Genomic DNA, 15,063 nt, shown 5'->3' on the forward strand with positions numbered 1-15,063 from the left:
CATTTATTACAAACTAGAGTCCTTCTTAGAAGGAACACACAAACCAATACTTATAAAGTACATAGAATTTATAGTAAGATATTTTACTATATACATATGGAAAAAGTCATTCTCTTTAATAGTAGAAGAGCTGAACAGACATTCACCAGGATATGACTGTTGGACCAGCTGCTGGGGATGGACCTGCTACCCCTCAGTAGCCTCCCCACTGCGAGACAAGTGACTTCAATGTCCCCAAACACTGGGGACCCTGTTGTACACACCCCATTCTTGTTCTGGCATTACATCCTTTTTGTGTGATCTTACTGACTTCAGATGCAAACTGCTTTGTTTTGTTTTCACATCCACATTCCTTAAGCAGGCTTACATCAGGAGGAAAGAAAGGTAGGAGGGGCCCAGATCATCCGGCCTCCCCTAGCTTTTAACAGCATCTGATACATCACTGCTTTTTTTTTTTTTTTTCCCCTTGTAGACTGAAATGCCGATTTTACAAATACATAGAATTGTTTCTTCATCAAAATGAGCTCACAAATAAAGACACAATAATGACACAAGAAAGGAAGGATGGAGTCAGGTGAGTCATTTCTCATGCTGGACAATCTTGGATTCTTAGCTCTCAATAGAAGCGATGGCATGAACATTCTCTGAAACCACAGCAGCCATGAACAGAGCTGGTTAAAGATCCTATGCAGACTCCTTTCTCACTCCAGCCTTAGTGAAGTAAAGGAAGCCCTATCTTAAGCCCAAAACCTCATCTTCCTCCTGCTTTTCATGTCCCAACCTCCATGATACAAAGCACTTCATCGGTACCAGGAAACAAGGATTACCTTATTTCTTAGTTACTTTGACAATTGTTTCTATTTCTGTAAAAACTTGTCACAGACGTAACAGAAGAAATAATAATGCCCTGGGGCTTTATCATGCTCTATCATTGGTCAGATACGAATAATCCTCAGGAACTACCCTATCAAATTTGTAACTGGCAGGAAATTCTGATGACCTAACTTCTTTTCTACCTACCTCTACCTCGCAACTCATCGCCACACCTCGCTGATCACTGGCAAGGTGCCCTGGATTCCTCCAGCCTTCTTGATTTCAGTGCATCAGCCCTTCCCCACTGCCCTCTGCCCTCAACACAGCCCCTGCTTAACTGCACTCTGCCATCGTGCAGAAATCTATGTAATGTTTAGGTTTCTTTAGAGGATCGCAGCTCTCATGCGCCAACACCCCCCCATCATGGGACAGACACTGCAAGGTTCTCTTTTTGTAACCCTTCCCGCAAGTCTTGGAACATGGCGACCAGTCCCCCAGCTGCCAATGTGGGCATGGCAGGTCCGCGCAAGGTCTGGTGCTGGCTGGCTTCACTTCCTTGGCACACTCGGAAGCAGGCTGCCCATTGATGTCTCGGCACTCCACCAGCCTTCTCTGCACACCTAGTCCGCATGTCTTGGAACACTCGCCCCACTCTTCAATGACCCACTCTGAGAAAGTAGGGATGGCATTGAAAGATTCCTTCTTCTTCTTCACAAAATAAGTGTACTTAATTTTTGGTCGAAGGGCATTGCCCACCGTCAGGACTTGGATGGTTAAGGGCTCCTTGAGGGGGCTAAAGCTTCGAATTCTTTCCAGCGCTGCGGAGGAACCGCTGTATCTCAAGACACTACCTTTGTATGTGATGTCTTGCTCTAAAGTGGACAAAGTGAAGTCGCCATTCAGGATGTATGTGCCATCGGCAGCTTTGATGGCAAGGAAGCTTCCATTATTTCTGGAACCCCTCTGATTTCGCTGTTTCACTTCAATGTTGGTGGCTCCGGTTGGAATTGTGACGATATCATGATAGCCAGGTCTGTAGGTGAGAAACACAGATAAAAAATCTCTCATTTGCAGCCTAATTACATTGCTTAGCTCAAAAACTAGGTAATTTTTAAGAATGTAATTTTTGCTAGAGCTTTAAAAAGTTACATTCAAATGACAGGACTTTTGGGAGGATGGTGTCTTAACACTTACTTTGCACTCGTAACTGATCCTGATATCTTCTTGCATGTAGATCCATTTCCTCCACAAATGCCACATTTATCGAACTTCTTTTTGGAATCTATGATGCGATCACAACCAGCCTTTACACACTGTCCTTGCACGCAGACAGAGGTGGAATCTGGGCTACAAGGAGTACCATCTACCACCTGAAAGAGGAAGAGCATGTACCTGGGGTCACACATTAACAAGAGCAGGAAAACTCTGAAATTAACATTATACTCCATCCTTAACATTAAATCTCTGCTTTCCTGACCATCAAAATTAAAACAGTCCTCAACGCATGTCACACACTACCCTTCTCTTTGCTTTTTTCCCACAGACATCTGGAAAAAAAAAAGGTTAATTTTTTTGGATTATTTATTTACTATCCTATCTCACTTTTAGCTAAAGTCACTGAAAGCAGAGCTTGTTGTCAACCTGTTTACTGCTATATCCTCAGTGTCCAGAATAACATCGGGCAGCAGTAGGTGCTGCTTGTATACGATCATTTGTATGTCGAATCTACAACCGGGGATGTTTTCATAGCCTACAGTGAAAATGACACAGGATAATCTCAACCAGAGTCAATTCTAGTTCTACCTCGGAGCCAGATTTATCCTCTCAGCAAAACAATGCTTCTACTCATTCCATACATGTCGGCAGACACAAGAGTTCAATGCTCAGACGTTCAAAAGGTCCATTTGCACGTGCTACTGCTAGCCACCCAGTAACAAGAACTTTGGATTGTACCTAAATTATTTTCCAAAACCACTGGATGGGTGCCATGTTAATACATAATTTATCCAACCATGCATAAAGGGCTTTTCTTCATAGGTAAAAGTAATACGTCATTGCAAGAATCCTAAGTGCTAGATTCAAGCTTCATTCATAACCTAAAAGAGCACTAAACTCAAAGTGGGCAGTTGCTAAAGTTTTGAGAGGCAAAGCAAGTCTTAACTTAAAATTGAACACATTAAATAAAAGAACGTACAAGAGGGGGTGAATGAAAAGAGCATGAACCTGGTGTCACACATTAACAAGAGCAAGAGAAGATGCTAGGGTAACTCTGAAATTAACCAAGCCAAGGCCTTGGTTCTTAGGCGAAAAGTCACTACCTTGGGCTGCAGAACGAAGAAGTAGCCAATGCCTTTGGCCTGACAGATGAGCTTGCACCTGTCCTTGGGTGAGACTCCAGCGTACTTGGGTGTCCACTCCACAGGTGGCCCACTGCCAAAGGAAGCTTTGGAGAATTCATTGTGTGCCTCACACTGTTCCTCTCTAAAGGTTTTTCCTGGAAGGAGAAGGAGATCATGACAGTGTGAGTTTCCAGTCTTCAGCGGTGCCCGTTTCACAGCACATCCCCTCCGCCCTCTCTCTACTCACCATTATTTTCCGGACAGTCCTCGATGTTGCAGGACCTGTAGCGCACGCGCTTGCCCTCGCAGTACTTCCCTCCGTTCTTGGGGACTGGGTTGTCACACTCCCTCATGGTGTACTGAACTCCTCCACCACACGTTCTGGAACAATCTCCCCAGGGACCCCACGGCCCCCAGCTTCCATGAACAGGAGTCTAAATGAAGACACAGTTGCATCAGAGTTAGAATCCTCATCAAAGACCTTTTAAAGGGAGTTCCCCTTGCGGCTAAGTGGTTAATCAACCCAACTAGTATCCATGAGAAAGTGGATTCGATCCCTGGCCTCACTCAGTGGGTTAAGGATCTGGCATTGCCATGAGCTGTGGGGAACGTTGAGACACAGCTCAGATTCTGCGTTGCTGTGGCTGTGGCACAGCCCAGCAGCTACAGCTCTGATTCGACCCCTAGCCTGGGAACTTCCAAATGCCATGGGTGGGGCCCGAAAAAGACAAAAAAAGAGAGACCTTTTAAGGGATAAGAGACAGTCAGGGGACGAAGAATCAATGATAACAATACTTCATCCTATATCCCTGGCAGGACACAGGTCCAGGTGCTAAATCTAAATCGTTATCAAATGTCTTAGCACCACTTGGTCTCTATCAATTCAGACTTTGGAAGGAGTGTGACTTGTGGTGAAAAACTCACATCAAAATGCTTCTTGTCGGTCTTGTTCACGCACTTGCCGTTGACACACCATTTCCCTTCTCCACAGCTGGTGCCGTCAGCCCAGGGGAAGTGTTTGGTTTGGCACACCAGCAATCCACCTGAGGTGCCCGTGCACCAGAGGGTCGTGCAAGTGCTGGCTGGGTCAGGGCAGTGTTTGGACTCCTCCCCAAACGTAAACTGGCACTGCCGGTTGGCATCATACAAGGTCCCGGGGAGGTCAGAGGGGAGCTGTATGGGGCTCTGGGGCTTGTCCATCAAGCATTCTCCTGCAAAGAAAAATGCCAACGAATATTAATAAATAGTAAATTAAAGCATGCAGGAGGAAGACCTGGCTTCAGAAAATACTTCTCCTGAGAGATATGCAGCAAATCAATTTGAAAGCTGTAGAGTTTGGGAGGAACATGCCAAAGAGATTTAAATGATTACTCAGATATTACCCTCAATGGGGTACTTCGGCACTAACAATGACAGGAAATTACTGTCCTGTTAAAGACTCAAGTGAATGTACTGGGAGTTACTTGGCCAGAAGCGCTATCTTTTGTTGGAAAGGAAGACCTAAAAATGGATGTTCTGGACAATGGAAATTTGGAAGGAGAGACAATAAAAAGAACAGAAAAGAAAGAGGTGGTTTCACTGGTAGCCTGCACGTGGATGGTTGGCTAACAGCTAGAAAGAGAATCTGGAGCCTCTTACCGTGACCGTTATCCAGAAATGAGGTAATCATGTAGGCGCTGCAGGGAGACCAGGGCTGGCTGCGGTCCAGATTGGAAAGCATTGACGCCATCATGTGGGAATCCCGGTTGACACCATTCAGGCTTGCACATTGCTTGGCATCATCATGAGGCATGTTAAACACATGGCCTAAGAAGAAATCCAAAACCCGCGTTAAAGTATAGGTCATCTGCAGCAATTGCTTTCTTCCCCAACAAAGACGCATTTGTCTTAAAGTGATATTTCTAGAGGAGAGAAATGTATCTTGGAGACAATCTATCTTAGAGACAATGTCTGCATTCCACAGAATGTGAATAAACTTGTGCATTGCCAAATATGTCCCTAGATCCTGCTATCTTATTTTGAATTTCTAATAAAAATGACCATGTTTAGAACAGTGGGAAAATATTTTCTGCAGTTTCTAGAGAGCTCTGGCAACTACAATAGCAATATAATGTGCAGACTCTCCCTCTGGGATCAATACAGAGTTTATCCGTTTGAATTCAGGAAGTGGATTTAACTCTTCGCTCTGAAACAGACTTACCTAATTCATGGGCTGTGGTGAAGGCAGCTTGTAAGCCATCATCTTCTATAACAGAGCAGCTTCTACTGGGATCACACACAGTTCCAACATCCGCCATCCCAAGAGTATCACACGTCTGGGCCCCACACAGGTCCTAAGAGAAGCAAAGGTATGTGATTATTAGTAGGGACAGAGCATGAACCTTGGGGTCTGGCTTTTTGGCAGGATTTAGCTTCACCTGTGTTTTGGAGCATCTACATTCATTGCTGTTGAGGGGTTCTTTTTTTTTTTTTTTTTTGTCTTTTTGCCTTTTCTAGGGCCGCTCCCTCTGCAAATGGAGGTTCCCAGGCTAGGGGTCTAATCGGAGCTGTAGCCACCGGCCTACACCAGAGCCACAGCAACGGAGGATCCCAGCCGCGTCTGCAACCTACACCACAACTCACGGCAATGCCAGATCCTTAACCCACTGAGCAAGGCCAGGGATCGAACCAGCAACCGCATGGTTGCTAGTCGGATTCGTTAACCACTGTGCCACGACGGGAACTCCTGAGGGGTTCTTTTAAGAGTACTTTGTGTGACTTTAAGATTTTCCCTAATGCTATTCAAATAGGACTGTGAAAGGTGAGATTAAAATTACAGAAGAAATAAGGAAGATTAACCATGCTAGCCAATGAAAAAAAATGTAAGGGCAACATATGGGTAAAATGCCTTACATGCATTTGTCTGTTGCAAAACCGACTCCCAAGAGAGTCCTATCATAATGGACCATGTCTTCTTCTCACCTGTCTGGTAAAAAGAATTGCAGTGTCGTAGTGCTCTGCGTCCCGGTCACTGGGCGGGTTGTGCTGCTTTTGCCAGTTGCAGAAGTTCCGAAGCGTGAGGGCAGCGTTGGAGGTGATTTCTGGCCCCTTCTGTTCCTCGTAGATGACCAGGATCTTCACCACCACCAGGCTAACTGAATTCCGAATGCTGGGGTGTTTGTATAACCGGGCTGCCACCGAGAACAAGGTGAGAAGGTAATGCTTTAGACCACTGCCGTGGAACTCTGCCATGGACTGGTCGGCCACAAGCATGGTTTCCACATAGCGGGGGCTGGACACAAATCGCTTCTTTCTCAGGCTTCCAGTTCCTGTAAAGACACAAGAAAGATGGTTTGCTCAGGGGCAGTCTTGCCAGGAATAGTTACCTTTCCGGAGTATATAAGGAAAGCCTCCCTAGTCAAAGCAAATAATACCAAAATACATCCGGAGCAATGATAACAAAAATATTTGCATCTCTTTTCACAGAAAATGTTATTTTTAAAGTTTTCTCTTTTACTTTAAATAAACAGGCCATGTGCTCCTGAGGGGCTGGATGTCTTTTTTCTTTTTCTTTTTCTTTTTTTTTTTTTTTTTTTCTGAGCAGGATTTCTTTTTGTCCTTCCTGAAATCATAAAATCTGCAAAAAGCAGTGTGCCAGTGTGCACATCTTTCTCCTCAGCCGTAGTAAAATCTTGGAGCGAGGGGAGCAGGCAGAGCCCCTGAGTCACTCTTTCACAGGCCAGGACTCAAATCCTGAATGAGATCATCGGGCTCCACGTGGAAGGCCCAGGGCAGGGCTGGGGCCTCTGCCAAGGGGCGGGGCCTAAAAGGAATCTCAGCCTGCACTATTTGGCTCTCTCATTCCAGGGGTCCCGGGGGTGCTCTGCTCTTGCCAAATCCAGGCACAAGGACCACCTACTCTGCCCAGCAGCCTACTGCCCCACTCCCTCTGCCCCAGGGGGAAATAAGCTCCAGCCTCGAACACGGGCCAGGGCTGATGATTAAAAAAAAAGAGCCCCGAGACTCCTGATGGAGCCCCAGCCCCTAGAGAAGTCCTAAACTGGGCTTTGACTATGTAACTGCTTCAAGGAGCAGATGTGCTGCGGGAAAACAGAATCCTACCAAGTCAAGAAAGAAAAAAAGGCACCCAAGTGAGAGAACGGAAAGCACTCAAGAGTAAGCGCTGCACACAAATGAGAGAGTCAAGAGGAGGCGTAGCAGGAAGGATCGCGGTGACTAACACTCAACAGGGCTTCAGAGCAGAATTATGGCCGCGAGAGGGAGCGCAAACCAGGAGGCGGGTGGGAGGCACGGAGAGGCGGGGCGCTCCGGGCAGAGACCTCCCAAGCAGGTTCCGCACAGGGCCCCGCCGCCGCCAGCCCGCGGGCTGAGCCTCTTAAAGGGGGAAGGGGACAGAGGCCAGCAGAACCGAGGTCCGAGCGCAGCTGTCCAGGCTCGCGGGCTGCACATTCCGAGGTCGCCACCGCTCCTCCGCCCTCCATCTCCGCCCTTCTCTGGGCTCAGGGTGTTCAAAGTGGCAGCGGTTACAAAACTAAGCGTCAAGTTGCAACCCGACCAACGAACACACGAACAGTGTTTAAGAAGAAATTAACAGCGTGGACAGAAGTCGCACAAGCTCACATTCAACTCAAGTGGGAGGAACGGGGTTAGCAGCTCTCTCTTCCCTATGAAAACGCTTTTCCTTAGTCAGCAGAAAATCATTGATTTGTCTGTCCCCTCTTGATCATTCATTATTAAGGCCAATGGAATTAAGTTTTCTACCCGGATTTGGTTAGTTCAGCAACCCAAACCTTTTAAGCCTCATTGCTCCACGTCTCGTCCTGTCCGCAGACACAGGCTCCTGTGTGCGAACAGGACTTTACCCTCAAGTCGCGCAGCACCGATAAAGGTGGGAGAGTGAGATAAATGGAGAGACAAGTGGGAGGAACTCTTCTGAGACTCGTACCTGTTGACTGTCCAGCGCGCTGTGGCTCCCAGTTCTGCGGCGGCCACTGCGCCGCGGCGTCCTCGCCCTCCGACCCCGCGTCCTTAGCGAGCTGGGTCTCGTCGTCCAGGACCCCGCACTTGGCGCCGCCGCCTCCCCGCCGCCTCCGCCGCAGGAGATGGAATTGGGGCCGCGCGAGCGGCTCCTCCCCGGCGGCGGCGGGGGCGAGGCTCACTGCGGCGGCGGCGGGCGCGGGCTGGATGAAGTACTCCTCACCCTGCAGGTAGAAGGCACCGCGCACGCCCTCGCAGAGGCTAAGAGCAGCGGCGGAACTGGGGTCCCGGTTCACCGTGCCGGAGTAGAAGCAATGCGCCAAATCGCCGGCTGGATCAGAATGCGACGCGTTGGGTCCGGGTCTTCGTCCTACAGTCTGAAGCGTGAAACCGGGTGCTAGGAAGCCACGATCCGGCTGCAGCTCCAGGCGCAGCTGGCTGCCGAAGGCGTCCAGGAGGAGGTGCGTGGTCCCGTGTGCCAGGTCGCGCTCCAATGCCGGCAGCACCAGCTCCTCATCCTCCTCAACTGGGCGCCCGTGCGCGCCCTGCAAGACTAGCAGCGTTGTGGCCGCGGTGAGCAGCAGCAGCGTGGGCGCAGACTGCGAGCCCCAAGACCGTCGCGCCGTGTTCCCCATGTCGCCTCCTGCGGTGCGCCTTCGGAACCCTGCGAGGACCGCTTGCTGCACCAGAGCCCCGGGAGGCACCGCGCGCCGCCGCACGCTCAAAGAAGGGGCTATTGTTCCGGCCCGGAGCACAGAGCCTCGCGCTGGTCAGGCTCAGGATTGTTAAAGTTAATTACTATGATTCTTTAAAAGTGCGCGCGGAGCCGGTCGCGGATAGGGCTCCCTGAGTCACTAAAGAGGAGACGCTGCAGATGTGCCGGCGCGCGGGAAGTTTTTCTTCCAGCAAGAGTTGGAGGCACCGTGCAGCAGGCGCTGACCGGGTGTCTGCTGGGACGTCTCCGGGGCAGGGGCGACGGGCCACACGAGGATCAGTGCCTGGAGCCCCTCTTCGCCCTCCGCCTTGCTCGCGGTGCACCCCGCTCTGCGCTGGGGTCTGTTCTCTCGGCCCTACTGCGCGCCCTAGCTGTGCAACGGACCCAGGCTCTGAGCCGCTTTCCAGCGAGTGCAAGAACCAGGCTGCCCCGGCCGCCCTTTTATATCTTCGATAGTCTCCACCCACCCCTTTACCCCCTTCCTCCTCCCTCTTGGCGGCCTTTCTATCCCCAGGACACCGCCCCCTAAACTCTCGGTGCTAAACCTCTCTCAGCGCCGCCGGCGGGGGCGGGGGAGGGGGCGGCCTCCGCGCTGGCTCCGCGCCCCTGGCTCGTCAGTCTCGCGGCGGAAGACGCAAGAGGGGGCTCTGGGACCAGCACTTTGTACGTCTGGGGCTGCAACAGGGAGAAGGTACTCCCTTAAGCCGCCCCTTCCCTGCCACCCTCTCTTTCCGCCGTCCCTCTCGGGCGGGAGCGCAATTCGCGAGCAGGGTTGCACTTTCCAGGAGGGATGGTCGGGGTGGAACGCGGGGTCGCATCTGCAAGATTTCCCTGCCCGGAATCTGTCCCCACGCCTCCTCTTCTCACCCCGCTCCTCCCCGCCGTCAGCCCCCTCCTCTTCCATCTGGGAGGTGAGCCAGGGCTGCCCTTTCTAGAAAAAACTACCCCGCTCCACCTTTTCATCCCCCCTGGCCCGCCACAGGCCGGCTTGTGGCAGCGGGCTCCCTCTCCGTCCCGGCTTTTCTCAGAAAAGCTTGATTGGGCCGGAGCTTCCCCTAGAAAGCGTGCCTGGGTGAGGAGGCCAGGAGCCACTTTCCAGTTACTTGATTTTAACATGGGTTCTCATTCATCTTCACCCCTTTCTCTTACCCCTCCGTCCCCGTCCCCCTCCGCCCTTGGTCTCAGAGACTTCACAGTGGGGACTCGGGTTCACACTTCCGGAATAGGTGGTCTGAAACGCGGTTCAAGTCCCCAGAGCCCAGGGAGGGAACTGCGCATTTTCTCCGTTCGAGAAATGAAATCCACTCCCGCCCAGTCTGCCTTCTTCCATCTACTAGCAGCTGCAGGCCGCAGGCCAGTTTGGCACAAACATCAAGGAACCCCACTTCTTCACCGGGGGAGCGGAGGGATGACTGGGGCTAGAAAGTGTGCAGTGAGAAATTAGGCCGGCGTCTTCCTTCTCCGACCCCGCCTCCCTCTTCCCCCAGGAAAGGAAAAGGCTGCCTCTGCGTTAGGAAATTCCACCTCGATCGAGGTCCCAAAGCCGAGCAGCCGATCCTTCGAAAAAGAGGGAGGGGCTCAATGACACAGAGGAAGGAAATGTTTCATAACGCTTCCCCAGGCGGAAAACCACGGGGACAATGGTGAGAACGACCGCCGCCCCCCATTCCAGGTCAGACCCGTGTCCCTCACACTCGCGAGCTCCCACTTCCTCGTCCGGCCCGGTCCCCTGTCTCGCAGCCCCCGCCCCTCGGTTTTCACCAAGTTTGATCTTGGCCCTTTCCTCACTCCTCCCGAGATCTTCCCGGCGTCATCCTGTTCCAGCCAGAAGCGTCCCCTGCAAGTCCTCCAACGCATAGCTCTTCCAGCTTTTCCTTTGCAAAAAACTTTCCAGCTTCCTCTTTTCTCTCGGATTTCTAGATAGCCCTCTTGAAAAACAAAAGCTTTGCTTTCTACTCTTCAGGAAAGATCACTGGAGAAAGAGCGGCACAGAGAAGCAAAAATGCTTCACTCTTGAAAAGGCTTAAAACCACCTCTGGTGCTCACACACTTAGACATGGATGCTTGCTTAAATGTGATTTTCCTCTCCTAAGGTCATTGTCCTAGACATACACAGGAGTATGTTTGAACAGCAGTGTAAGGTATCTCACTGGCCAGTTATTTCTTTGCTCTTCCAGTGTCCCGCTATCTTACTAATATTTTGGCCCTCTTTCTGTCCATCCTTTTCACCCAATCTCTCATTCCATTCCTTCAGTTTTTTCTTTCAAGTTTATTATTGATATAGACACTCATAAATGGCCCCATTCATTTATACATTGTCTAGCCTAACTCATACTCATCTTTGAACTAACTGCTTCATAAGTTTCATTTCCCAAATATCCCTACTCCAGACCTTAAAAAATATATATATATATATTTATATTTACCTCTTGGGTGGTTTTTTTAATGTTCTGTTTTTATCATTTCAATTGTTCTTTTTCTCCAGCTTGATGAAAGGGTAGTTACTTAGGAGATCGTTTGAGGAAAAGTCATTTTACCCTTACAAGATCTTGACTGTGGAATCATGAAAACATGATGGCAAAGCCATCAATGCATTTTTAAATCCCTTCCTCAGAAGAGGGCTCTGGACAAGACCAAGACTTGGTGACCAGCAGTTAGGGCCTCAGACTAGTTTGGAATGCTGACTTCAGACACTTGAAGTGGCCCAGGGGCTCAGAGGCTTAACAGGTCCGTATAAGAGAAAATGGGATTCCCTTGAATTGGGACAGGATAGGAAATTCAGAAGACCAGCAGAAAACTTGTCATTTTCTAGAAACTCATATAATGCATCCCAATCTTTCAACTTTCCTACATAAGCTTCAGCTTTTAAAATGTACGAATGCGGGTTGGACCTTTAGTTCATTTCTGCTCCTGGTGCATTCTTTTTGGGGGTTTGTTTAAGTCAAGGCATGTATTTCTAATCTTGTATGGCTTACTTCAAATCTACTCTAATTTTTGCACTTTTCACATTGTATATCCAAACGGAGCTGAAAAAACAGAGAGCTCAAGGCAAAAGAATGGCCAGGAACATGGCTTTTTTATTCACTGGGTTCCTCTCCAGATTTCTGTTCTTTTTCATAATGATTCCAATCTGCTGTGCACCTGTAGTTCTGGGAAATGATTCTTTTTTAATCGCTTCAACAGAGGCATGGATGTAGGAGCTGCCAATTACTAAGCTTGAAAAACTTCATGCATGGTCAGAAGAACATTTAATCTACTTTTTTTGTGTGTTTTTTAAAGATCAGCACTGTTTGGGCATTTGTGGTAACACACAAATATATATGTTTATATTTATCAAGAAAATTGTGACTTGAAAAAATAATTTGGTGTAGAAACAAGACCAACAGAACAGCATTTGTACATGGCACTAGTAAAAGTGACATGTACTTCTGGGTCCTTGTAAGTTCCACACTCTTACCCTTGTAAAATACTTGCTCTTTGATTTAAGCATGCACCCAAAAGATCTCACTCTGTCCCAAACTCTGCCAAATTTCTGGTTTTTCTTTTTGTAGAATACATATGTGCATATAAACATAAATCCTGATATGTTTTATTGACCTTGACCAGTTTTTATTATTTGTAGAGATAACAAAACTTTTAATAAAAGTTAAAATGTTTGATATGAAAATAGTCTAACCATGAAGTTTGACTTTTTAAAAGAGTTCTTCTCTGTTAACAGAGAAAAAAAGTTTCATGCATTTTCAAGTAAAACAAACAAATATTATTTTTTATTTTTATATGTTTGTATGTTTCTGTATTACAGATGCAATACACCTCAATTGATAATTCTCAAGAAGCCTATAGCAAATTAAGTATTCAACAAGTGACAATGAGATGAAAGAATCCAGTCGTACACAAGAGCTATTAGCATTGTTTCAGTGTAAACATTCTATACAGAAATGATTGATATATTTATTCCATAAACATGTAATGAATGCTGTTATTCATATTTTCATGCCATAGGATTTACCAACTAGGCATAGAAAAGCTGTTTAGTATTAGTGCTCCTTTTGGGAACATATGTTGTAAAATAATATTGGACAAATGCATATTTTATTTGATTATAAATGGGAAAATAGAAAAAATCTATTTTAAGCAGCTTATATACCCAGAAATAATAACAAATATTGAAGACAGAAAAATGAACATAAATTACATTTGGATTTACAATTGCTGTGATCCCAGAGTCCCACATTTCCAAGAATCTGTCCAAGCCTCAAATGTCCCAGATGGTAAAGCAAAATTGGGGGCTAAGAAATGATTCTGACCCATATTTTTTAATAAAATTCCTTTTGGCATTATAACTGTCTAATTTTTTGATAGGTATGTTGTCACAGACTTGTCACTGCTGTTGTTTCCAATGATGAAATTTTATTTAAATTCTGAATGGGAATTTTCTGTCAATAAAAAATTCCACCTTAAAAGATTCACAGTCTGTAGTGCTTCTTTCGCAGTCCACCAGGTGGCGACAGTCTACAACAAATGATGTACAGTTCTGTGTATAGGATGTTTTTTCTTAGTTTATTGGGAATTTGCAAATTGCACATTTCAATCATATTTAATAAATTTTTAAGAAATTTTAACTTTAGGTATCTTAGGAAGCATATTTTTACTATTATAATGGTAAATGTATTTTCGTTCTTAAAATAATAATAAAATGCCTTAGCCAACTACTTTTCAATCATGTAGCTCTATTAGCTTCAACCAAAGATCAATTAAACTTAAGAAAAAAGAAAGCTAATGCTAAGAAAATAGTGTGGATTATTTTTATTCATCTTTTGAAAGCTTTATTTAAATCAAATGAAAAGATCATAGATATTATAACTCACTAAAACAAATTAAAATTCATTAAGGAAATTTATTAAGTCTTACAGTATGCTTAGCCTAAATTAATGCTTGCCTTCAATGCTAAAGTTTAATACTTAATTGTCAATACTAACATTAACTCATTTTCTTGGTTTAGAGATTTTTCTTAACCAACAAAAAGAAAGAACTTCAAGAGCAAAAAAGACATGATAAAATGTTCTACCACCAGGTGGTGACAAAAGATAAAATTTAAAATGGCTCTTAAAGCATGAGTACTGCTTGTAAATGTGACTACTCTCAATATAAGTGATTTCCTAGTGTCATGTGAATTTAAAACTCTATTCTAGGCATGTTTCATTACTTAAAATGAATTGATACTAATGCAGTATCCCTGGTTTAATAAACTCTAGAATTGGAAGTGAACAACTTCAGTCAGCAGGAGGCATGAGAGACCACAGAATAAGAAATTTGAAACAAACTTTCCCCGCTCATCTCCAGACATATTGATTGAGATGGGAGCTGATCCCCTCCCCTGCCACCCCACTAATGCAGCTGTTTGAGCAGAGGCTGAAAGTCATTGCCCATTTTGCAAGTGATTATTGCCAATGGTAAAAGAGCAATATCTGATGATTTCTAAGCTTTCTTCCCACAAGAAGGATTTAAGGATTTAAGTTCCTTTGTATCTTATGGAGAAGCAGTGACAAAATTAAGATTTTTTGCAGTTCAGCGACAATCCACTAGACAATTAGAATGGATAGCTCAGAATTACTGACATTTAAGTATTTTCAATGTTCTAGGTTGTTCTCAATCTTTCTCACCCATAGAAAACTATACTTGCACAGCCCACTCAGGGCACCAGATAAGGATGCCTGCTACCCAAAATTCTGGCTCAGCGAGAGTTCTTGTCCCAGATGGCTCTTCCCTGCAAGCTGAGTAGAGAACTACCTTAGCATACTTGTAAGTAGTTGATGGTGGGCTAGTAGATTCATGCAGTGTCCATTGGGATGCTAAGACCAAGACAGTCTAAGTAATAATTTATTAAGAATAGAGATTTGAAAGTTGTTCTAGAGAAGCATGATGTCAAAATGTGGGAAGCCTTCCTATCCCCCTGTACTTAATACATTGAAAGCTGGGATGCAAATTCATGTTGAAAATCTGCATTCTCTCAAGCCGCATTCTTATCTTGTGGCTTCCGGAAATCAATTGTCCCTGAGCCTCAGGGTCCTTATGTGTGAAAACACCCAATGTCCATAGCAGCACTGTCTATTTACAGTATCCAAGGCATGGAAACTACCCAAGTGCACATCTTAAGAAGATGTAGTGTATATATGCAATGGACTATTACCTCACTATAAAAAAGAATGAAATCCTGCC

At 46.3% G+C, this 15,063-nt stretch overlaps 2 protein-coding genes across 2 annotated transcripts; one reads left to right on the forward strand and one right to left on the reverse strand.

The window, feature by feature from the left end:
* Positions 1–216: 216 nt before the first annotated feature.
* Positions 217–9,001, reverse strand: ADAMTS1 (ADAM metallopeptidase with thrombospondin type 1 motif 1). The gene is given in 9 exon segments (NM_001144843.1): positions 217–1,846; positions 2,008–2,183; positions 3,132–3,307; positions 3,400–3,586; positions 4,077–4,363; positions 4,791–4,958; positions 5,353–5,485; positions 6,114–6,460; positions 8,098–9,001. Coding segments are annotated over 9 exon segments (2,841 nt in total). The 5' UTR covers positions 8,765–9,001; the 3' UTR covers positions 217–1,146.
* Positions 9,002–9,414: 413 nt separating this feature from the next.
* Positions 9,415–13,307, forward strand: LOC110256469 (uncharacterized). The gene is made up of 2 exons (XM_021070863.2): positions 9,415–10,516; positions 12,647–13,307. Exon 1 carries the CDS (start codon positions 9,635–9,637, stop codon positions 10,286–10,288), a length of 654 nt encoding a protein of 217 aa, XP_020926522.1. The 5' UTR covers positions 9,415–9,634; the 3' UTR covers positions 10,289–10,516; positions 12,647–13,307.
* The last annotated feature ends 1,756 nt before the right edge of the window (positions 13,308–15,063 follow it).

The sequence above is a fragment of the Sus scrofa genome, chromosome 13 (assembly GCF_054392235.1).
Source record: "Sus scrofa isolate SSC_HxYL_T2T_F1_AM1 chromosome 13, Sscrofa_HxYL_maternal_Yorkshire_Landrace_v2.0, whole genome shotgun sequence".
NCBI lineage: Eukaryota > Metazoa > Chordata > Mammalia > Artiodactyla > Suidae > Sus > Sus scrofa.